Raw genomic sequence first — 24,284 nt, 5'->3', positions numbered from 1 at the left:
AAGATTCCGATTCCTGTTTCAAAACATCCCGATGCTTTTGCCACGATCTGTGTTCGGAAAATTACGTTCCTTGTAATGAGGCTGCCTTAGGCGGGGAAACAACTGAGAGTGCGGTTGGAAGTACTCACCTTGCCATATGAAATTGGTGGTCTAAACGCGCCAGATCTTGAAGTGTACTATAAAGCAGCACAGAGTATGTTTGCACCCAACTGGATCCATGGCCCGCATGATTTGACATATTTACACATTAAAAAGATTCTGCAGACCCTCATACACTGTTTTGAAACCCAACACAATGCCATAGTGTATTTGACTCCTTAAATGCCACAGTACAGGCCTTGAGGAGTCTCCTGGAGAGAAAAGCGGGCTTCCTCTTATACTGGTGGCACATTCCATTAGACTGGTGTTCCTGCTTTCCAATGGGGCAGGAAGAAGGCGTGTTGTGAGCCTCACACACACTGGAGATTTACACTATGGGAGAATTTTTTAAGGCTGGCGAGGTGTGCGGGTGGGAAGTAGTTCAGGAGAGGACGAGTGCAACAACAGCTCTACTCGTTTCCATTATCATAGGGTCAGACATACAAAACATGGCTTACTGGATGACGACATGTTGGAACCTCGGGACACGATAGCATTGTGTTTCCTACCGCAGGTGGATGTCCCCACCCGATTGATAGGGAAATTCTACGCATTTCCAAAAGAAGCATGCAGACCTGGGCTGACCAAGGTGTGACTTGTTTGTCAAACAGATCTAGACAGGACCATTAGACACAAATATTGGCAATATTGCTGTACCATAGTCAAGACTGTCTCACTGAATGTAAAAAAAGACTGATATACTTTTGGTATATTAACTGAGTCTATTACAAACCAGAACAACTTTACCAATGTGGCCTACGTCACTCTGCGGAATGCCAGCAGTGTGAGGAAAGGGAGGCTGGATTTGCGCATCTTGCATGGTTTTGTTCTGGAGTGCATGAGTTCGGGCATATGGTTTTTCACAGGTTGGAGGCCATTACTGGATCATCATTAGGGTTCGACCCGATGCTGGCGTTGCTGGGTTATGGCAGGAAAGCTGACAAGGAAGTTTGGCGCTTGGTTGCCATTGGCCTACTACGGGCTGGATGCTGGGTGGCAATGCAATGGGCTCAAGTTCCTGTCTCAACACTTAAGGTATGGCAAAGAGATATGGTTTACTGCAAAACACGCAATTGGATGTGCTCAGTGAACTACTCTTGCCCCAGAGTCATCCCAAGAACCACTGAGGTCCATACCAGACTTACCTAATTGGCAAGAAGACAGGGTAGACAGAAGGTAAGGGCGATAATGTCACATGTGATCTCAGAAGTGATCTACAGATGCCATAATGGTCATGACTCCGAATTTCAAAATGTTGCTTATGTATATCTGCCTTCTAATGAGGTTTTGGCTGTTTACTGTATTATAATGTCAACATCACTACCATAAAACTTGAAATGTTTGGCTATTAGGGTACTTCACCCTGATGTATATTGCTATAGTCTTTGGTTTACATCGTCTTACAGCATTCATGATCAAAATTGTAATCGTATGAAAGCTGCAGAGACCAGCCAGTTTGTATGTTTTCTATACGTTTTTCAGTAAATAAAATAAAAAATACAAAAGCAGTACAAAGTTAAAGTAAATCTGCAATCACACTCCTACCAGCTCTCTTTTGGAAAATGAGTAGATATCAAAGTCAGTTCCAAAACCATACCAACCAACCTCACTGCCCCGTGTAATTTCTAGCCCAAGAATGACATGTTAGGTGTAGAAAGCAAAATTACTTCTTAGTCATAGAAGTTACATCCTAGAGGCGTTTGCCGGCACCAGACAAATGGGAGTCACATCTATAACTGAAACAGTAAAGATAGCCTTACCTTTGAGGCTTTTGATCATCAGAAGGCGAAATAGAAGTAGAGTTTGTTTCTTCATTTTTCTGGAAGACAAAGAATCACCAGATATTGGAGTACAAAGCCAAGGGTAAGCCATCATTTTAATGTTTACACCAGCTCAGGCGAATAATAGTTATTTGAATTTTAGCACTCACTATTAGGTTTTCAGAGTCTATCACTTCACCAAAAAAAATTTGGAAAGAAAACTGAGGACAAGGTAGAAATCCACATCAAACTATATGTATACAAAAACACCCTTTTATATTAGCTATTTATTTATTTAATAATAAAGTTTTATATAGCTCGAACATGATCGATCCCAAGGGAAATCATTTCCTTTTAACATAAGAGTGTAGATCTTGAAAATAAGTGTGAGGGGGATATTTGGTTCATGTTAAATATTGCTAGTAGCAATTCCACCATGTCTTCAGATTGATCATAGTTGCCACATTGTACAGTTTAGGTCATGCATAGGACACTTAGCTTAGAATCACAATTGTTCGTTTTGCTTTGCGTTAATCTACGTTCCCAATTACCATCAGGTTGCTTCTGGGGTTGCCACAAGCGCATGCATTACCTAGATAAATAGAGGGATGAGGTACTTGCCTTTAGATATAAAGAAGAAAACCCGAGAGGCAACTGAAAGTGCTCGATACAACATGTTTCCACAATACCAGTTGTATCCTCAGCTTGATACTGACAGTGACAATATTGTTAACAGAGCATACAGAAGTAAATACAAAGAAAGAAGTAAGCATTCTAATTACTTCATTATTGACAGGCAAATGTTCGTAAATATGTTGTTATTTCTGCAGCGCAAGGCACTGAACAAAGAGCTACTGCTCACCTATCAATAGTAATTTGCCTCTTAGCACGAAGTCCTTAACCCACTGGGATGTTGGGTTGTCAGGTGACTCCAAGGCAGAGAAGGAAGAGGCTTTGAGTGGAAAAATAAAACTTGTGCTTTTTCTGTGAGCTGCAAAATCCAAGAAATGTAAATAGCACCTGTCTGGAGAAAGACCTTTTCTAAGAAGATGATAGTGACATTTTACAATAAATAAGTTGAAGGTTTGTTACAGAGAGCCTTCACTAGAAATAAAGGGGATCTAGCCAGATCCCAGAAATGGCAGCTATTAATGCACTGGTTCTGGGCCGGCCCCTATGAAACACTAATTTGTCCCGGTGCATTTTGCCTACACTGGGAATATATTCAGCAGAACCCGCACTTTGTCAGTTTAGTGTTCAGAGCAGCAACCTGCCGGGGTGATAGAGGTTTCTTCTTTTCACTTTGAGCAGGGTCCAACCCAAAGGCCTTACGTAAAAGGCCATCAGCCCTCCTTTTTGTTTGAAACTCATTCTGGCTAGTGTATAGTTGGAGCTTAAAATCGTGATGCTGGTGCCATGAAAGGAAACAACAGCACTTAGATTGTTGACACTTCACAAGTGCTTAAGAGTTAAACTATGATTGTCTGACTCTTCCAACCCGGTTTCTAATAGATAGTTCATGCGGGATGGGAAACGACCAAACATGTAGTATATTTCTAGTTATGAATTATGCAAGCTTGAATATATGACTAGTATGTTAGGGAGTTCTCATTACTGATCAAAACCAGCAGAGAATCATAAATTCCATTGAACGAATTCAAGATTAAATTACTGATAACCTCCAATATTATATTAAGAATTATGCATCATGTGATAGATAACAATCAAGAAGGTGATGCAAAAAGAAACAAAAATATAGGACATAGAAACCCTAATAACTTAAGATGGGAGCCTTTGCTTTCTTCATGTTTGATTTGTCCAGGAAATTTATTCCACTGAAAATAGCGCTTAGATGTAAACCACAGTCGAATCCTTAAGTTCCAAATAACATAGTCTGCAAGCCCTATATAGAATGTAGAGGGTACGCGGTAAACATAACTAAGCCGCTTGTAATTCGACCACATGGAATGTAGATACGATAACTAAAGGAGGGAGTGAGCTTATTATTGCCAAAAGCTACTTAAAACAAACTTGAGTTGAGAAAGCGAATGATAAAGCATAAAGACGGGACCTTAACACATTCCAAAATGGCCGAACCGGCGACATGGAAATACCGAGTCAGGCAGTTGCGTATAAATCCGTACCCCGTATGTGACCGATAATGAGACACCGAAAATGGCGGTTATAGATAAATCATAAAAGCGGCGATTGTTTGACCGCCCTTAAAAATCCAATCATTTGTACAAAAAAATGTTTTTAAAACTAGTGCAGCTTGAAATATTGCTCACCGCGATTTTCCAATAATTTCAAAACTAAGATATAGACACACAAATAAGTGAAAGGGGACCATAAAAGCATGGAAAATGTCCCCAGATAAAAGTTTTGTAAAGAAATACACACCAATGAGGGCGAAGGTCAGCATTATTAACACATTACAAGATGGCCGAAACGTATTGACAGACAAGGCCGGTTCCTCGACCAAAACCCTCGAAGCTGAAAACAATTAAGTCTTAATCACTCAATCAACTCGAGTATAAGTATACAGCAAAACTGAGCATCATTCTCAGTTGCAGCCCAGACTCAGGACGGTGTGGAAGCAGGCTTAGAAAATTTACAAGTAAGTGCATTCCCCTCAACCAGCAGATTTAGTTATTGTAAAAGTAACCTTTAAAGTAAGAAGAAGGGGGGCGTGTCCAAGATGGCAGCGTGATCGGACGCAGGTTTCCGAGTCTCCCTGCCCGATCCCGCCGTTTGCCGCACTTAACGCCCATATCTCTCCAAAAAGAAGCAAAAAGCGCTGAGAGAGGTGCCAGACTACGGAGGGGGCCCGAGAACGCGCCATTGGTCTGCTCCCTATGGAGGCGTAGTTCCGATACAGGAGCCGCACTGTTGCCTGTAATGGCGGCTGCGTTGCCGAGCTAGCGCCCGGTGCAGGTATCGGGCGAGACCATCCCCTCAGGCGGAAGGCTCGGAAGACGGAGCTGGAGGACAGACCCCCGCTGCGGTTCCTGCACCGCGAGCCCCACTGCGGCAGAGCACAGCCGGTGTTGCCCGGCCGGGATCGAGTGGACCCAGGCAGAGTACTGCAAATTGAGGCCCCGGCCTCGGGCCTGCGGCACTGACATCCGCGGCGCCTGGCGCGGCCGCCCTAATCACCACAACGGACCTGCGGGAGCTCCGGCTCGAGGAGCAGAGGACGGCACTACCCCACCGCTGTGAAGTTCCGCGCCTGGAGGCGCTCAGGGCGCCGCCGAGCTCTAAGGCGGCTTAACATCCAAGCAGCACCGAATGGGTTTGGCGGGACAGCTCCCGCTGAGCAGACGGCCTGGACCTGCCGTGGGAAGCCGCTCCTTGTGCCCGATGGACGGAGGTGAGGAGTGTTGGGGTGGAGGTGGAGGCGCTGAACAGCTCGGGGGGCATAATCGAGCCCCCGGTGTGGGGCTGTGGTGGGCTTTGAGCACATTCGCACTTCGAGCCTGAGGTGCCACTGAGGGTTTACTTGCGGTGGAGTGCTGGGGACCGTGGCCTTTGGCCCTGCCACACAATGCCTAGCTGGGACCTGTGAGTCTGCGCCAGCAATATCGACCTTGCCACACCTCCCACGGACCTGCGGGCAGTGGCTGGCGCCTACAACCTGGTCGTAAGAAACTCAGGGGGTGAGACACCCTGCGCCCGCACAGCGACCCCCCTGGGGGCACACTATAGAACTGCACTGCCCCCCGGGGCCCCAGTGACTCACCATCCGCCTTATACAGGGGCAACCCACGTAATGGCGGCGCAGAGGGGGAAGAGGGGATCCCAAACGCTTCCTGAAATGTTGGCCAAGTCACAGCCCAAAACTAACAAAGACCCCCCCACCCCGGTGACCACAAAATCGCCGCCAGCCTCAACAGAAGACCAGGTGCCAATCACCAGGTCTTTCCTAGAAACTTTATTTAATGCACTCAGGGAGGACTTCCGATCCTTGAAGCAGGAGGTGGCCGGGGAGGTCAGAGAGCTCCGGCGCGATGTGGAGGGCCTTGGGGAACGCGTGGTCGCCATCGGGGAGGCAGACCAGACCAGAAGTAGCGAAATTGAGCAACTCCAACAGTCCTGCGCCTCACTGACCAGCAGCTGGACCTTCAGGCCCCTTGCGGAGGACCTTGAGAACCGTTCCCGCCGCAACAACATACGGGTCCGGGGGGGTCCCTCAAAAGGAAGAGGGGGCTGATATCACTGGCTACCTGCAGTCCCTCTTCAGGAGCATGTTGGGGGAATCGGCGGATTTTCCCATTCGCATCGACAGGGCCCATAGGGTTGGGCTGCCTCGTCGGGCTCCAGCCCCACCGCCGGACATTTTGGCGTTCCTCCCGGATTTCCCCCTTAAAGAGAGGATTCTCCGAGAGGCTCGGAGAGCCCAGCCCCTTCAATTTCAGGGCCACCCCATCGCGCTGTACCAAGATCTCTCTTCCATCACTCTCCAAAAGAGGAAGGAATTCAAACCCGCGACGGACTTCCTACGGCAGAAAGAGATCCCTTACTCATGGGGTCACCCATTTAGGCTCATATTTAAATGGAATGGACGGCTACATCAGCTGAGGTCACTCAAGGACGCCCGTGCACTTTTGGGCCTTGACCAGATCGATACTGAACCGGTATTCAGAAGCTCACAAGGATCATCTAGAGGGGGCTGGCAGACTGTGAATTACAAACGATATTTCTTACCACGGCCCTGTGTGGACTAACAGGACTGGGACTACGTATTTCTAGGGAGTTGGGGCTGGGAGGGGGAGTTTGGGTTGTGGGGGTAGTTGTGGGGCCTCCGCTCACAATGATTTTCGCTTACATGAGCAACAATGCAGCAAAGGATGGGTTGGAGCTGTTTGGGGGGGACCTGTTGGGCAGGGGGGGTTCCAGGGTGGGTACCAGTGTGCCAATTCGGTTCTATCACTGTTGGGGACGATTCGTCACAGTTGTGCCGATTCTGTGGTTTGTCTTTCACTTGTGTACAGGGTCAGAAGATAGGTCTGCAGGGTTGCCGGGAGGGTCAAAGCTTAAGATTTGCTAGGCTGCAGTTCTGTAACATACGGGACGCCTACTTTGAGATGTGCCATGAATCCACTGCACTATGCCTGACATGACCCTTAAGGTACTGAACCTTAATGTGAAAGGGCTGAATAACCCCATCAAATGACGGGCTATTATTTCCTACTTGGAACACTCTAGGGCAGATATCTGCTTATTACAGGAGACTCACCTCTTACAGAAAGACTGGCATAGAATGCGCTCCCGCGCCTTCCCACAGCAGTTCTTCTCCTCTCTTCCAACGAAAACTGCTGGGGTTGCGATTTTGATATCTAGAAGCTTCCAGGGACAGGTGGGAACTAGGGTGGGAGAGATCAAGGGTCGCCTCTTGGTGCATACATTTCAAATAGGTGACACACACCTTACGATTGGCTCCCTCTATGCCCCAAACACAGGACAAGAAGCCTTCCTAAAAGGCGCAATTTCGGAGGCGCTTCAGACTCCACACGCACCCCTACTTCTGGGCGGGGATTTCAACATTGTCATGGATGCGCACGCTGACAGATTGGGACACCGTTACGGAGGGACTGGTGCTCTCTCGCCCAGTGGTCATGAGTGGCTGAAGGATAGGGATTTGGTGGACCTCTGGAAGGCTAAACACCCAAACACATCGCAGTTCACATTTTATTCACACGTGCACCACACATATGCCAGGCTTGATCACTTTGTAGGTTCTTCTGAATTACTTAAAAATCTTGAGGAAGTTACCATAGTGCCAGCAGCCATCTCTGACCATGATGCAGTGGAACTGTCACTAACACTTCGCGCAGCCCACCGGCCTCGGGCCCGTGGCGCCTGCGCGAAACTCTACTGCAACGGCCAGACGTCACTAGACGGATCAGCGAGTGCATCACTGAATACTTAGCTACCAATGACACACCGGGAATATCCATGACAGCTCTCTGGGGCGCCCTGAAGTCGGTCGTTCGGGGCGAACTCACTGCCATAGCTGCAGCTGAGGCCAAAGACCGCAAGAGTAAGAGGAACGACCTCACGGCACGCATAGCGGAGTTGGAACGGGTCCATAGCCGCACTTGCGCCCCACGCGTTTGGAGACAGCTAAAAGCAGCACGGGCCCAGCTAGCTAGCCTTGACACAGATAGGGCGGAATTCGCGGCTCTCCGTCTTCGACATACTTATTATGTCGGAGGCAATAGAACGGGCCGCTTACTCGCCAGTGCTCTGAAGGCCAAGACCCAACGTGCTAAGATCAAGGGTCTCGTGGGCGATAATGGGGCGGTACTCACTGATGATACCCATGTGGCAGAGGCGTTCCGTTCCTACTATGCTTCGCTGTATGGTGAAGAGGAGACTTCCTCTGAGGACATTGGGGCCTACTTGGCCACAACAACTCTCACCGAAATCTCCAAGGCTGACGCGGAAGCCCTAGATGCCCCTATCCGCCAGGATGAAGTGCTGGCGGCTATATCCCGTCTGCGCCCACTCAAGTCACCGGGGCCGGATGGTTTCTCGGCGGGATTTTATAAAAATCTTTAGTCGACAGGTGGCTCCAGTGCTCATCCGCCTTTTTAATTCTTTCGAGGGACTAGGCGCCATCCCTCCGGACATGCTAGCCGCAGAGGTGGTGGTGCTGCCGAAACCCGGTAAGAAACCCACACACTGCTCCGCCTTCCGCCCTATCTCATTATTGAATCTTGACTTAAAGCTTTTTACGGGTATTCTTGCCGCGCGCCTTGGCCCTTGCCTTCCTGGACTCTTGGAGCCCGACCAATCAGGCTTTGTGCCCAACCGGCAGTGTAGCGACAACACCAAAAGAGTACTCCATCTAATTGATAAGTCGCATTTTCAAGCCTCGGACCCCGTGCTGCTTGCTATCGACGCGGAGAAGGCGTTCGATCTCGTGAATTGGACTTACTTACAGCAAGTCCTGCGTCGTTTGGCCTAGGCGACCGCTTCTACTCTCGGATAGCAAGCTGTTGCCATCATCCGCAGGCTAGGGTCCGCCTGGGAGGCTTGCGCTCGAACCCATTCGAAATTCAACGCGGCACCAGACAGGTGTGTCCCCTTTCCGCCCTTCTTTTCGCCATGTATATAGAACCGTTAGCGCAGAAGGTCCGAGATAACCCAAGGATTCAGGGTGTTAGCTTTGGGCGCGAACCTCATACCATCAGTTTATATGCGGATGATGTCATAGTGACCCTGGACCAGCCTAATAGCTCTATACCCGCCTTTATGGAGGAGCTTGCCTCATTCGGCTCCGTCTCAGGGTTCCGAATCAACATAGATAAATCCTTGATACTGCCGCTGGGTAAAAATGTATGCCCACAAGCCCATGCCATTGGTCAAGGGAGCGGTCTTCAGCTAGCTACCCAGGTACCGTACTTGGGCATTACCCTAACCTCCTCAACGGACGTGACAGTATCCACCAATTAGAAGGCCCTTACCACCCAGATCCGGACGGATCTGGCGCAATGGTCCAAACAGCCCCTTTCCCTGCTGGGGAGGGTAGCAGCAGTAAAAATGTCTATACTGCCTCGCATCCTATATCTCTTCCAGACCATCCCAGTTATGCCCCCCGCTGGCACTTTGAAGGACCTACAGGCCACCCTGCTTAATTTTGTTTGGGAGGGGAAACGAGCACGCATCCACAAACAGTTGGCTTACAAGAGCATGGACGAGGGCGGCCTTGGCGTCCCCAACCTGGTACGCTATTTTCAGGCTTCTCAACTCCGTTACCTCGTAGAATGGTATAGACCGGAATCGGAGAAAAGATGGCTCTTCCAGGACAGGGCTATGGCACAAATGCTGCTTTGGGGGATTCCATTCCTCGCCCGGCAACACAGGCCACGATACATGTTGAAATCTCCTATCACACGCACGACCATGCAGATATGGGACAGGGTGGCACTCAAACACGGCTTACCAACCTTTCCCTCCCCCTTCACTCCCATATTGGATAATCCGGATTTCCCTCCAGGCAATAGTGCAGGCACATTCCTCCAATGGCGGGGCACAGCATGTCGTGCCGCGGGCGACCTTTTTGATCCGCGGAGCTTTCTTCCTTTCGCAGATATCAAACAAGGGTACGACATAAAGAACCCTCACCTTTTCCAATATCTTCAACTAAGACATTGGCTCACTGACCCGGACATCGCTGCGCTGGTGAGCCGCCTCATGTCGACCTTTGAAAAATGGTTACTTACTAAAGACTCGGATAAACACCTTATATCAGAACTCTACAAAATGTTCACACCACCACACACTTCGGATAAAACACCAAGTCAGATGCGCTGGGAGGCTGAACTGGGAAGGGCCTTGTCACCTAAAGAATGGAGTTACATCTACTATAGAGCTACACACACCACACGCAATACAAAGGCGAGAGAGGCAACAGTGAAATTGGCTATGTACTGACACCTCACCCCAGCCCGCCTACACAAAGGGAACCCGGCACGTAGTGAGCTTTGCTGGAGGGGGTGTGGGGAAAAGGGCACTCTAACCCACCTTCTGTGGGACTGTCCGATACTTGGAAATTACTGGAAGCTGGTCCTGGACGATATTGATTCCACCTTTCAGACCGAAATCCCGAGGTTCCCTGCATACGCTTTACTAGGCCTTCCCAATGCACTAACCTTCCCTATGAAATCATTGAGAGGTCGACAAATGGGAATCGCCATGCAAGCAGCCACGCAACATATACTATCACTGTGGGGTTCCACAACTAGCCCTACACACACGGGGTGGCTCCACAAACTTTGGTTTACGCTGGGAATGGAGCGCATACAGGCCACACTCACTGGCTCCACCGACGCATTTCGGAAAACGTGGCTTCCACTACTGACACTCCTGTTCAAGGAATTTAATGAAGTCACGTGTCCCAAATACCTTAAGATTTTGCGTCTCACTGACGTCAATTGTGACTCTCGGTAACCTCCCAAACAGGGGCTTTAGGCCTCTCTGGCTCGTTGTCGGACCTTCTGGCACTACAAGGCACACTGGTCGGGCGGGGGAGGGGGACTCGGAGGGGGGTGGGCTGGGAGTTATTGGTCGTTGTTGTCCTTCTTATGTTATTTTATTGCATCGCAGGTCATTTGCTTTCAAGATGTCATACCACCTCTTTGGCATATTTGTCTAAGTTTACTTCTCACTTCTAGGGAAGACATGCTTGTCTGTCCAGTCCGCTGTATATGCCTCTTGCCCTTAAAACATGCTGAGATGTCTCTGTTTATGCCTGCTGAAACACCCAATAAAATACATTTGAAACTAAAGTAAGAGGAAGGAAACAGTATCTTATTTAAGACCAATACTGGTTTTTCTTTCTTGTTTCCTAAAAATAGACTCCCCTGAAAATATAGAACCAGGAGATTCAAGAAGCAGACCAACCATAAAATAGAAGGCTCTTAATGCAGTACACAATTTAAAGGTAACACAAAATAAACAGAGACCTAGGAGAGGGAACAAGGAAATATATCCTCCCAGCATGTTGAATAGTAATAAAACCTGGTTGTGTTTTTCCACATTACCTCCAGACTAGATCACACCCAGCCTGTATAAGAGACTCCTAATTTTTAAAAACTAGAGATAAGAGTAATAAACTAAAACCCCCTTGGAACCACATATATGAGGGGAGAGTTACTCAAACGACTTTGTGTATTTATTACAGTCAGAATAGAACTATCTGTGAAGAAATTGATAATCCACACAGTAGTCGCAGGCTGCTCAACAAAAGATAAACAACTAACTACAAGCCTATCTTATCTAAGGTCAATATTCTGTTTAAATCGCTAACCTATATGCATTAAGCAAGTGAACACTAGTAATAGAATCTTTGCCCTCACAGCTGACCCATGTTAACGACCAACTAGCAGCATGAGAAAGAAATTTAAAAAATATACACCAAATTAATGAAAAGGATATGTACAAAATCCTGCTCAACACAATTTAAAGTAAGTGAATCCTGCGACGCCTAGTAATCTTTGACAATTGAGAATGGAAAGGGGCGACCACTCGGTCCCCCCGAACGTATGGTAGGGTGCCCTGACCCCCCCGGGAAACCATTTTGGGCGGTGGGCGTGTCCCGGCTGGTATGCCCGAAGCGGCGTAGCCGGGGCGCGCCTTTTCCCGCCCAGGAGGGGTTGCCCTAGACACCTACACCGTTGGCCACGCCCCGTAGGTGGATCGGAGGAGGGTACACGCCCTCCCGAGGAAGAATAAAAGAGCAACAATCTAAGGAAGCATCCTCTTGTTCCTGTGCTTGGAAGCTGCACCTCCTCGTTGCACGTGAGCCCGAGACGGAACAAGGAGCCAATTTTGAGAACTTGTAATTTTTGTGTTTCTCATTTCAGTGATTCCGAAGCTTGGGATCCAGGACCTCGAATTGAATAGCTGTGAACGATGCCTGGCAAGAAGGCCGGAAAGAAGGTCGGGACCGAACAAATGCTTTGCATGCTGGTGAAGGACATGGCGAACATGAAGAAGCAGATGGCGGCAATGAATGGTACGGGTAGACCGAAGAAAGTCATTGGGCCAGCATTGCGGGGAGTAGTCCCTGCCGGGAGAGGTAAAAGGGCCAGGAATAGGGCGGCAGGGGGGGAGGCCCCGGTGCCCGAGTCACTTCCGGCGAGCCCGGTCAGTCCAGTTGAGGCCCCAGTTCCGATCCCGAACGCGGGACAGCCGATCCCCGTGGTAGTTACACCCGTGAACGAGGGGGATATGCCTCCCGAACTGGCCGCCCAGTTGGCGGCGTGGTTAGGCAAGAGCAACGAGGGTGCTGTGGCACCGGGAGACACGGCCGAGGAGGCCAGGTTAATAATGAAGCAGTTGCGGCAATCAAGAGATGCTGCGAAGGCACCTTGTCCTCTTGTTTCCCCGCAGAATCCCTCGGAACAACCGGCGTCGAGCGTTGGAACAGCGGCAACAACAAATCCAGCTACTGGTTCGGGTAAGCAGCCGTTGCCAATGGCGGGGGAGGGATCATTACCCTTAAGGAGGGAAAAGGTGGTCCAACATATCCCGATGGATGTGAAAGAAAGGATTTGGGCGGATAAATATGTGAACATGTTTTCGCTGTTGACCGATCACTACGAAATAGAGCACGTTAGAAATCAGAAGGAGTTGTTGCATCCGAGTGTATGGCGTGCCAAAATGGCGGGTTTCAGAGTAGATGAAACGATCGCTAATTGGGCCAGAGCGTTTGGAATGTTCACTGCAATCATGGGGGAACGTAGGCCTGAAGTATTGTCGGGATTAGCTTGTTACCAGACACGTATAATGGAATTTTATGAAACGTATGAAGGCAATCAATGGATGGGTTATGATAACAAATTTCGTAAGGCCAAGGAGCACGACTCATCCCTGACGTGGGATTGTTTCGACTCCATTTCTTGGCAGAAGCAGGTTATGCCGAACACGACGAAGTCGTCTTCTTTCGGCGGGAATGGGGCGGAGCCATCCCGCCATTATGTGGCGGCGCCCTTTCGGGCGGGCGCCAACAGCGATCAGCACACAAAGAATAACGGGAACTCGAGTAGAAAAGGGGTCTGTTGGAGCTTTAACAGGGGTAAGTGCACTAGGCCTCAAGGTACATGCAAGTTCAGGCATGAGTGTGCAGGGTGCGGACAGTCTTCACACCCCGAGAGTTCGTGCAGAGCCAAGAATGGTGATACAGGAGGTAGAGGGGGGGCCAAACAGGTCTAACATCGACCGAGGGGCGCCGTTACCTACTCCCGTTGATATCATGGCAATGATCCCTTGGCTGAATGAATATCCTGATCATGTCTCTGCCGGGGTGTTGCGAGACGGTTTCTCATATGGTTTCCGCATCCCGGCGGGGGATTTTCGGGGGGAAGCACAGTGTAAGAACCAACTATCGGTTCAACAAAATACGGCGGTGGTACAGGCAAAGATTGCAAAGGAGGTGGCCCGAGGTCGGGTTACGGGCCCATATGAAAACCCGCCGGTTGTTAACTTTGTTTGTTCACCGTTGGGAGTGGTCCCCAAGAAGGACCCGGGTGAGTTCAGGTTAATCCATAATTTGTCCGCTCCTAGGGGTCTTTCGGTGAACGATGCGATTGACCCGGGAGTTTGTTCGGTGCGGTATGCATCCTTTGATGAGGCCGTCGCCATGTTGCATCGCCTGGGGCCCGGAGAGCTGATGGCTAAATCAGATATCGAGTCAGCGTTCCGGTTGCTCCCGGTACACCCACACGATCAGCGTCTCTTAGGTTTTGTGTTTCAAGGACGCTACTACATGGATAAATGTATGCCGATGGGTTGCTCCATCTCTTGTGCGTATTTTGAGAACTTCAGCACTTTTTTGCAATGGGCGTTCACCAGAGCCACGGGCTTTAGGGCTTTACGCAGGTTATGCATTACCTTGATGATTTTCTGTTGCTGGGGGCAGCTGGGGACACGGAATGTGCACAGGCTTTGAGGGAATTCTGTAATCTCATGAAACGTTTTGGCGTACCACTGGCACCAGGAAAGACGGTAGGGCCATCTACTTCACTCGAGTTTCTGGGAATTGAGCTCGATTCTGTAGAGGGGTGCTTCCGTTTGCCCAAAGAGAAGGTAAGGAAATTTAAAGCCTCACTTGAAATGTGCCTCGGCGAGAAAAAGGTAACTCTCCATCAGTTGCAACAAGCTGTGGGTCAGCTGAACTTTGCCCTTAGAGTGATACCGATGGCACGCCCCTTTTCCCGCTCTATCGCCCAAGCCATGGTTGGCCTCAAAGAAGGGCACCACCGCACACGACTGTCAGCAGAGGTTCGCCAGGATATGTGCATATGGCTGGCATTTCTGGCGGATTTCAACGGTCGTGTCGTGTGGAACAAACCGCCAGCTTCCTCCAAGGAGCTGGGGTTGTGGACTGACTCGGCAGGGAGTGTGGGCTTTGGCGCCATCTTTGGTAATCGATGGTCGGCACGAACATGGCCGGCGTGGTGGCACGATAGCGGGCTCACAGGTAACATTGGGTTTCTTGAGCTGTTCCCCATTCTGGTGGCGTTGGAAACATGGCCAGAGGGGTTTCGTGATCGCACTGTGGTGTTCTGGTCTGATAATATTACCGTGGTTGAATGTATCAATAATCAGGCAGCACGCTGCAAATGGATTTTGAGATTGCTGAAAGAAATTGTCCTGCTATGTATGAGACTAAACGTCCACTTTAGGGCAAGACACGTGCCTGGGGTACTGAACCAGGCGGCTGATGCGCTCTCTCGTTCCCACATGCAGGCCTTCCGGGGTTTTCTGCCCTCAGCGGACTTGGTGGCGGCACCATTTCCCGAAGCTCTCTGGTCTCTCGGTGCCCCGGATTACAAAACCTCGTGGGAGAGAGTCTAGCACCCAGGACAAGGAAGGCATATGAAGGGGCGTTCCGTTCCTATTGGGAATTTTTGGGTTCAGCTAGGGGGGAGCATTGGGGGCAGGAGGAGTATGTCCTGAAATTTCTGGTATCACTACATCAGGCAGGCCGATCACTGGCAACGGCCAATAGGCACAGGGCCGCCATTGCCTTCATGGCGCAGGCTCATGGCATCCAGGACCCCACATCGTCCTTTCTCGTAAAGAAGGCTCTGCGTGGGTGGCAACGCCTTGAGGGTCGTAGGGTGGATGAGAGGCACCCGATAGGTCTAGAAAGGTTGTCCCTGTTAATGTCCGTACTCCCTGCGACATGTTCATCTCAATCAGAGACAGTGCTGTTCCGGGCCGCTTTTGCATTAGCATTCCATGGGGCTATGCGGGTAAGCGAACTGGTAGCGAGGAATAAGCAGGATACGGGGGGAGGCCTGTGTCGAGAACACATTCAAATTAAGGGTGAGACGATGGTAGTCTCACTAGCCAGGTCCAAGACCGATCAGGGAGCGATCGGGGACTGTGTGGTAGTCCAGCGGATTCCAGGGTCTCCCATGTGCCCGGTAAAATGCGTGGAGGAGTATTTAGCGCAGAGGGCGGCAGCATGGGGGGGAAGCTTGCTGAGGCACACCGCCGCCACCCCACTGACTAGGTTTCAGTTCCAGCGGGTGTTAACAATGGCAATCGCAGCAGCGGGCTTGAACCCGAGCGATTTTGGGACCCATTCCTTCCGGATAGGGGCTGCTACAGAGGCTACAGCCAGGGGTCTGAGTGTTGAAAAGGTGAAACAGTTGGGGCGTTGGTCCTCGAATTGTTATAAAAGGTATGTGCGGTTGCACATGTTGTGAAGCTAATGTCATGCACTCACGCTTCTTGTTTTCTGTTTGGTTTACAGTTTTGCGAGCAGGCTTTGCGGGGCGGACTGTGCAGTTGACCCGACACCTGGGGACCAGCGGTCAAAGATCACCGGCTGAGGGAAGAGTGGTGTGGGTCGTTGGCCACTCATATGTGAGGCGAGCCGCGGACGTATTCGAAGCAGGTGACATGATTCACGTGGCTGGGGAATACGGGTGCAGGGTGACCTTCCACGGAAGGGGCGGACTCTGTATTGACCAGTTTCAAACTTTTATGGAGGGACTGCTAGGGCGGACGAGGTCACCGACGTCTGTAATCATAGTACATCTTGGGGGCAATGATTTGGTAACCATTGGTCGACGAGTACTTCTCGAGTTAATTTTATCCACAGTGAGTTGGTTGGCAAGAAAGGTTCCGGGGTGCACGATTGCATGGTCACACATGATTCCTAGAAGGGTGTGGCGGGGGGCCCTCTCTGTGCCAGCTTTGAATCAGTCGGTAAAGAAAGTTAATAATAAACTTAGTAGGTTGTTTCGTTCAGGCCAGTTGCATTGTATTCCACATGGGTGTATTCGGGGGGACCATATGTATCTTGAAGATGGGGTCCATTTGTCCCGGGAGGGGAATGTCTTACTCATAGGAGACTTCATAGCTTGGTTAAAGAGTTTGTTTAGCCATGACCTTTAGTAGGAGTTTGTGGGGGTCCGGATAGCCGGTCAACTATCCGGCCTGTGGCGGTAAGGTCATGATCGGTGAGCAGTAATTGGAAGATCCCTAGAGGTGGGGCGCCACCCATTATGGATGGGAGCGCCCGGGGGGAGGCGGCCATTGGCCCCTCACACGGGGAGGCGGTACCCCTCTAAGGATGGGGCCGCCGAAAGGGAAGGCGGTCATAGGCCCCTCCCTGGGGAGGAGGGGCTACGGGCCCCTCCTGGGAATTTCCCGGGGCCAGGACATCCGCGACGGCGGATGTGGTAAGCAGTGTGGGGTGGGAGGGGGGTCTACGCTACCTTCTAGACACCTCACACGAGTCCTCGGACGACCACTAAGATGGCGTCGAGTAAATATGGGGCCCCCGTTAAGACAAGGGAAATTGGAAGTTGGCACAGAGGTACAGTCCTCTGTGCGCCCGCCCCTTACAAGTAAGGGGGGAGTTCTGGTATTAGGGATCTGACACCGGTTACGACCTTGCCGTTGGCCCGTAATGTTAGGATGTACAATTTAATTTTGAGTATATGCATTTGCAGGATGTTTAGAATCGGCTAGGAGAACCTTTGTATTAATAATTCTGTTCATATTTCTTTGTATAGATTGTTTTTAACCGTAGAAAGCATTGTCCTGAAGAAGGTGTTCAACCTGTTCACCGAAACGCTGCGTCAACAGTTATTGTGCTTTTTTCCTTTTTTTTTTTAATTGTCTGATTATGTTTTTTAATAACATGAAAGTGATAATTTGTTTTTATAAAATGTTAATGAATGTCAAATATCATCCTTTGCTATAATAAAATTCATAATTTTAATCAACAGAACCTTTATTATCTGATCATTACCTCTTGTGTTACTACCTACGTAATTTTGAAATTTGTTCCTAACTGGTATGGAGAAAACAATATGATTCATATTGATTAGACTTGAAGTGTAAATTTGTTACCGTGTGCTGTGCCCCATACTTGATTACACTCCTAGCTGTACTATAAATCACGTTCCGATAGTAGGACTGCTAATCGTAGTCTGACCTATCACGTACAACCAGGAAAAGGGAAACCTTTTTTGTTTGGCCATGAAAGGAAACAACAGCACTTGACACTTCACAAGTGCTTAAGAGTTAAACTATGATTTTCTGACTCTTCCAACCCTGTTTCTAAGAGATATGCATGCACAGTAAGTATGTCAGATGTATTTGCCTGTATGAGTAATTACACTAATAAGTATTTACATAGCTTCGGTAGCTAAGGTTAAGAAATTGGTTTCATCATCGATAACAACCTTTCCCTCAAGCCTCAGGTGCCTAGGGTCACGGACACCTGCTTCTCTATTCTCAAATGGCTTAAAAAGATCCTCTGGCTGATTCCACCAGCCATCCTGAGAATAGTGATGCAGGGTTTGGTAACATCCAGATTGAACTTCGGCAATGTTTTATACCTGGCCGCAGACAAATCCCTGATCCATCGTTTGCAGATCATCCAGAATGCGGCCGCTCGCCTTCTTTTTTGGTTGCCTAGATATGCTTCAGTCTCACTGCTGCTTCACAAACTACACTGGCTCAGGCTGAATAAGTGTATCGAATTCAAGGCCTTATGTTATATGTTCAGGGCAAAACTTGGCTCCTTCTTACATCCAAATCCTGGTGAAACCCTATGTGTTCTTCCGACAGTTGAGATCAACCAGCTCTCACTATTTACAGTACCCAGGTTTCGTCTTGCTCGAATAAAAGGCCGCTCGTTTTCTTACCTGGGTCCTAAACTCTGGAACTCTTTTTCAGTTGAGCTCAGGAATTGTCACTCTTTGCTCGCCTTCCGCAAGAACCTGAAGACCTTGATATTCAATTGCCAAGCCTGATTGTCTGTCTTGGGGTTGCCATTTAGCAGTCTTGTGGCTCTGCCTGCCGCCTTGTCCAGCGCCAGGAGACCCTTGTTGGGTAGCCGCGTGATCTATGAATCCCAATACACACACACCTATTAATGTATTTGTCTTTATTTAATTTCTTTTATAGTGCAACTCATCCCAATTGACCGTGTCGGAGCACTTTACATTACAGAGATATTATACGGATGCAGAGAATATTTGAAGTGTGCAAGTCAATTCAGAGAAAATGTTACACAAAGACACTGAGGTCTACAACATTTAGCAGTCACGCATCATCCATACTGAAAAGCGGTACATGTAAAGAGTGCTTGTTGTGGAGAAACACAAAGGGGCCGATTACGATGCAGTAGGAAATGGCTCTGACCCTTGGTCAGGGCCGTTCCTACAGCATCGTAATCTCCTGTTTGGATTAACTTCCGACCAACCCATTTTGATGGAGTTGGTTGGAATTCAATCCAAACAGGATTTCCAAATGGCTTACGAAGGGCTCGGAGAGCCCGTCTGCCATTTGGAAAGGGGCCTGTAATCCCAAGAGCAGCTCTTTCCGCCCGAGGGATTGCGATGGCAGATTCCCAGGCTTTCTGTGACGACCTTTCCGACACAGAAAGGCTGTCGGAATCAGACTTTGGGGGGCCCCAGCAGCACCCCCATGGGTGCAAGGCCTCCGGATGGCGGCCCTGTTGATCCCTGCACCCGGTGGCAGGCACCTTGAGATGCCTGCCGCGGGGTGAATGGATGAAATGCAACTCTGCTCTTCACAATGAGAGCATGCATTCCGAATGCATGCTCCCACTGTAAAGAATAGGACTGCGACCACACAGTGTTTGGTCGCATACTACTTGCTGGTTTGGGACCGCCGACAGGAGGTCGGTCGGTCCCACTTCCAGATAGATGTTGGGCGGACTCAGGTCCGTCCGACATTGAAATCGGCCCCAAAGTAGGAATTTAAATGTGTATGGGTTTACAGACCACAGTGGTTGGAATTTTCCTTACTCTTTAACTCTACCTAAAGGAACACCTTTTAGCAACCTTGGAACAACAAAAGATTGAGAAAAAAACATTAAGGTCTTCGGAATTTGCAGGTACCTCCTTGATGCCCATTCATAATTCGCTGTGCTATATTACAAGGATTGTAATTTATGGCCTGCAGGTAACACAGGGATGTCTGCGACAAACACAGTAACCCAATCAGCTATGTACATAAAATGCAAATCACAGACTTGCATATTACAAGTTGTGCTTCTCAGCAAGGACATTAACACTGTGTGCTATTTTAAGAGAAGTGAAAACTTTGACACAGGTCACTCCAGAATGTTTATTAACCATCAAAGTAATTTTACCGTTATAATCCCTTGAAAATTACTGGGTACAAAAAGATTTCTGCAGCAGGTTTCTTGACCCCGGACATTATTTTAAAAATCTGCCTTTTTGTCACCAATGAAGTAAATCAAAATATGGGAGAGTAAGATGATTTTCTGGGTTCTGGCCTCCTCTACATACACCTTATATAAAAAAAAAAACAGTTTAGTTTTGTACAAACTACCCTTCATGGAAGAAAAACAAAGGTTTTTCTTCTGAAATCCTTACCCACCAGGGATTACCTCTATCCCCGGAGGCACCACGATGCATAATTACAGCATCATATAAAACAATGATGCCTAAAAGATGGTAAGAATTAGTTACTTAACTGTAATCCTAGTTCTCTTCCAGGGGTATCCTCATCAAAGTCATAAGCATTAGAATATTCCCGCCCATGCGCGGGACCCCGGAAACACTATATCATATGTGCCCCACATATATATATACTCATATATATATATATATATATATATATATATATATATATATATTCGGTAAGCACAGACGTCAGAAACAAGTTAGTATCTTGAATGACGAGGCAGGACCCATAGATAGTGCAGGTTTTCAATTTATTGTGCGACCCAACACCAGTCCGACATGACGCGTTTCGGCTTTTACAAGCCTTGATCACATGAAACAGACATGGGGCTGATGACCCTTATTTAAAGTGCACAGTGCTCATTTGCATAATGAAAAGTGAAGACATACTTCAACATTTAGTAACATAATGCTATTTTGAATGCGTAGTGCAACTCTCAATTTAAACAAACAAATGCTTTAAAAATTGTTTGTGCAAACAGTAGCAAGGTATCAAATACTTTATTTTACATAAAATCTAAAATACAAATAACCAGAAATGGGGGTAATTATTGACGGAGATAAAAACAATTATTTTATATAATGTGCCTTTAAAACAATAAATAATCACATTTACCACCCAATACTGTTGAAAGTGCATATTTTTACCGGGTGCAAAATTTAGCTGCAACAATAAAAATAGATCAGAATGCAATGCCATTTTTCGAAAGAAACCATGAAAGTAATTTCCAAAGTTGGCAACAATGGAGCCCAAGTGGGCATACAATACTGATTCTAAGTAGGGTCTGTTATACAAATTAACTTTGTTGTGAAACAACAAATAATAGCGCCCAAGTGGGCAAGACCCCTTAGTGCAAAATACGCAATGATAAATACTAAAATAGCATACCTTCATTATGCAAAACTATAAAGTGCTACCAGTGAATTTTAAAAACATGTAATCGATGTTAAAATTCATGTAATACCAGATGTGTGGAGGACTTATACAGAGGGGACATAAAAAGCATAAAGTTCATTAACAAATTGATGTTCAATATTGTACTAGGTTTGTATCCATCTCATACAGTAACGATAATAATCCTTGGAGAATGGAAACCTATAAATACGTGTAACAATCATCGCTGGTGTTGAGCCCATTTGGAATCTTAGTGTCAAGTAAAATTATATGTCTAGTCTCCAGTTTTCTCAATAAAACCTCCCTATCACCACCTCTCCGTTGTGGAGGTACACAGTCTATAACAAAATAAGTTCAAAGAGAAGCATTTTTTGCGTGTACCTTGTTAAAGTGTCTGGCGACCGGGTACGCGGGGTCAGCATTCGTGATAGCCCTTAAATGCTGTAAAATTCTTTTGTACACCTGCGGTCTGGTACTACCCACGTATCTCAGACCGCAGGGACATTCTAGTACATATACCGCCTATTCCGATCGACAGTTCAATTTTTCTTTGATATTAAAAGGGGTAGGGAAGAGTGGAGACTGATATTCCGATTTACGGACACCGTTCTTACAGGCCTTGCAGGTGGAGCAACGCAGAAAGCCCTTACTGCCTGATAGCCACGATCCCGTGGCTACTTCTGGGCTACTACTAACAAGATTATCCTGCAAGGATCTGACTTTTTTGAAAGTTATGTTGGGAGATTTATCCAACCTGTCACCAATTACTGGGTCACTTTTAATCAGTGGCCAATGATGTTTCACAATTTTATGTATGGCTTTGTGCTGGCTGTTGTACCCAATAATTAGGCGAACTACATCAGTTTTACTGTCATCCCTCACAATATCAATAGGTGGAATCAAGAGGGTCTGTCTATCAAGTTTGTTCGCTCTCAACATAGCACAGTCAATGCAGGAATTAGAGTAGCCTCTCTGTTGAAATCTGATTTTACAATCATTCTGCGCTGCTATGCATTCTGAACCACTACTGCAAATCCTCAAGATGCGGAGCATCTCGCCATATGGGATGCTCCTGATCAGGTGCGCCGGATGATGACTACTGGCGTGCAGCAGGGTATTGCCTGCCGTAGGTTTGCGGTAGAGTCTGCTATGCAATTGACCATTTGCAACATAGAATTCAACATCTAAGAACACCACACTTTGCTCACTCATATTGCAGGTGAAATGTAAATTCAGTGTGTTCGTATTCAATTCTTGTACAAAAGATGTTGCCTCTTCAATGGACCCCTCCCAAATAAAGAAGAGGTCATCTATGAAACGCCACCAGGATTTGACCCTAGTGGTCATGGTCTGATTGTGTTCTACCATGAGGACCTGCTCCTCCCAGTAACCCATGTGAAGACATGCGTAACTGGGAGAAAAACAGGCCCCCATGGCAACACCCCTGACCTGCAAAAACAATTGATTAGCGAACAGGAACACATTGTTTTCAAGACAAAGTGAAATCATGGCCAATTATATTTTTATATAAGCAATTGCAGCCAAAATCACAATAGAGCTGGATTATGCTGTAAAGAATTTCCACCATACATGAAACACATGCATTATAAACATGAAAAACAACAGCAAAGATTGTTTTGAAACTGTTTTAATGCTGAAAAAGCAGTAGAAATTCTTATTATATCCTGAAAGCATAGAAAGCTCCCAGTCTGCATTGCAAACACACAGTCTAAAAAGACTGAAAAGCTAACCTGTAGCTGCATGCTACAAAAAACTGACACCGTGCCTTTAAGGCACTCATGACCCCCAGTATCCCATCATACCTCAGGGGTGACAGTTGGGTCAGTTGTTCTTTTCGGAGACTGAAAAACCATGGAAACAAAATAGGTTAACAATATCTCCAAATTAATAAAGATCCTTTGCCCGGGGAGGCGGGAGGGTTGCTTATGACTTTGATGAGGATACCCTTGGAAGAGAACTAGGATTACAGGTAAGTAACTAATCCTTCTCTTCCAGGGGATCCTCATCAATAGTCATAAGCATTAGAATAGAATAGCGAGCCTCACCTCATCTCCATGCGGGCAAAGGAGTAACAAAACAGTAATAACATTACTAAGCCCAGAAAAACTAAGCTTGTACAGGCCGCAGGCTACCCAAATAGATTCCTCAAAGAGGCTTGTCCTACTTGAGCATCAGTCCTGGAATCAGACTCTAGACAGTACTGCCTGGTAAAGGTATGAACTGATCTCCAGGTTGCAGCCTTGCAAATCTCTGACATAGGGACATCATGCAGAAAAGCTACTGTGGCCGCTTTCCCCCTACTAGAGTGCTTTAAGTGACAAAAGTAAGGGCTTGCCTGCAAGCTGATAAGCCAATTTAATATAATACAGGAGACGATCCATCTGGAGATGGATCTCTTGGCAGCTGGAAAGCCCGTTCTCAGTGGACCATAGTTGATAAACAATTGGTCCGTCTTCCTACTCTCTTTGGTCTTTTCAAAATAAAATTTAAGGATTTTTTTGAGATCTAAAGAGTGCAGCAACCGCTCAGCCGAGGTCGTAGGGTTTGGGAAAAAAGAAGGAAGAGAAATAGACAAATTTATATGAAAATCAGAGACAACCTTAGGTAAAAAGGATGGATGTGCCCTTAAGACTACTCTGTTGTGATGGAAAACAGTGTAGGGTTCTTTTGTACACAGCGCTTGTATCTCACTTACTCTGCGCGCTGATGCTATTGCAACTAGAAAAGCGGCCTTCCACGATAGGTGTTGCAAGGAAGCTCTGTGGATGGGTTCAAATGGGGGGCCCATCAACTTAGACAACACTAGGTTTAATTCCCACGGAGGAGAAGGGTTTCTAACAGGGGGGTACACTTTCTTCAACCCCTGTAAGAAGTCCTTGACCAGCTCCATCTGGAAGAAGGAGGGCTGAGTAGGAGACTTCCTATAAGCCGTAATGGCCGAGAGGTGCACCCTGATCGAAGCATATTTAAGACCAG

At 47.6% G+C, this 24,284-nt stretch overlaps 1 protein-coding gene across 1 annotated transcript in view; it reads right to left on the bottom strand.

The window, feature by feature from the left end:
* SWT1 (SWT1 RNA endoribonuclease homolog) overlaps positions 1 to 24,284 on the bottom strand; it is a 1,175,709-nt gene that overhangs the window by 945,103 nt on the left and 206,322 nt on the right. The window contains exon 3 of the mRNA XM_086956007.1: positions 1,899 to 1,957. Within this exon, the coding sequence (XP_086812133.1) occupies positions 1,899 to 1,957 (59 nt within the window). The remainder of the gene's footprint in view (positions 1 to 1,898; positions 1,958 to 24,284) is intronic.

The sequence above is a fragment of the Lissotriton vulgaris genome, chromosome 1_1, assembly GCF_964263255.1.
Source record: "Lissotriton vulgaris chromosome 1_1, aLisVul1.2, whole genome shotgun sequence".
NCBI lineage: Eukaryota > Metazoa > Chordata > Amphibia > Caudata > Salamandridae > Lissotriton > Lissotriton vulgaris.
This window is presented reverse-complemented; position numbering and strand designations above follow the sequence as displayed.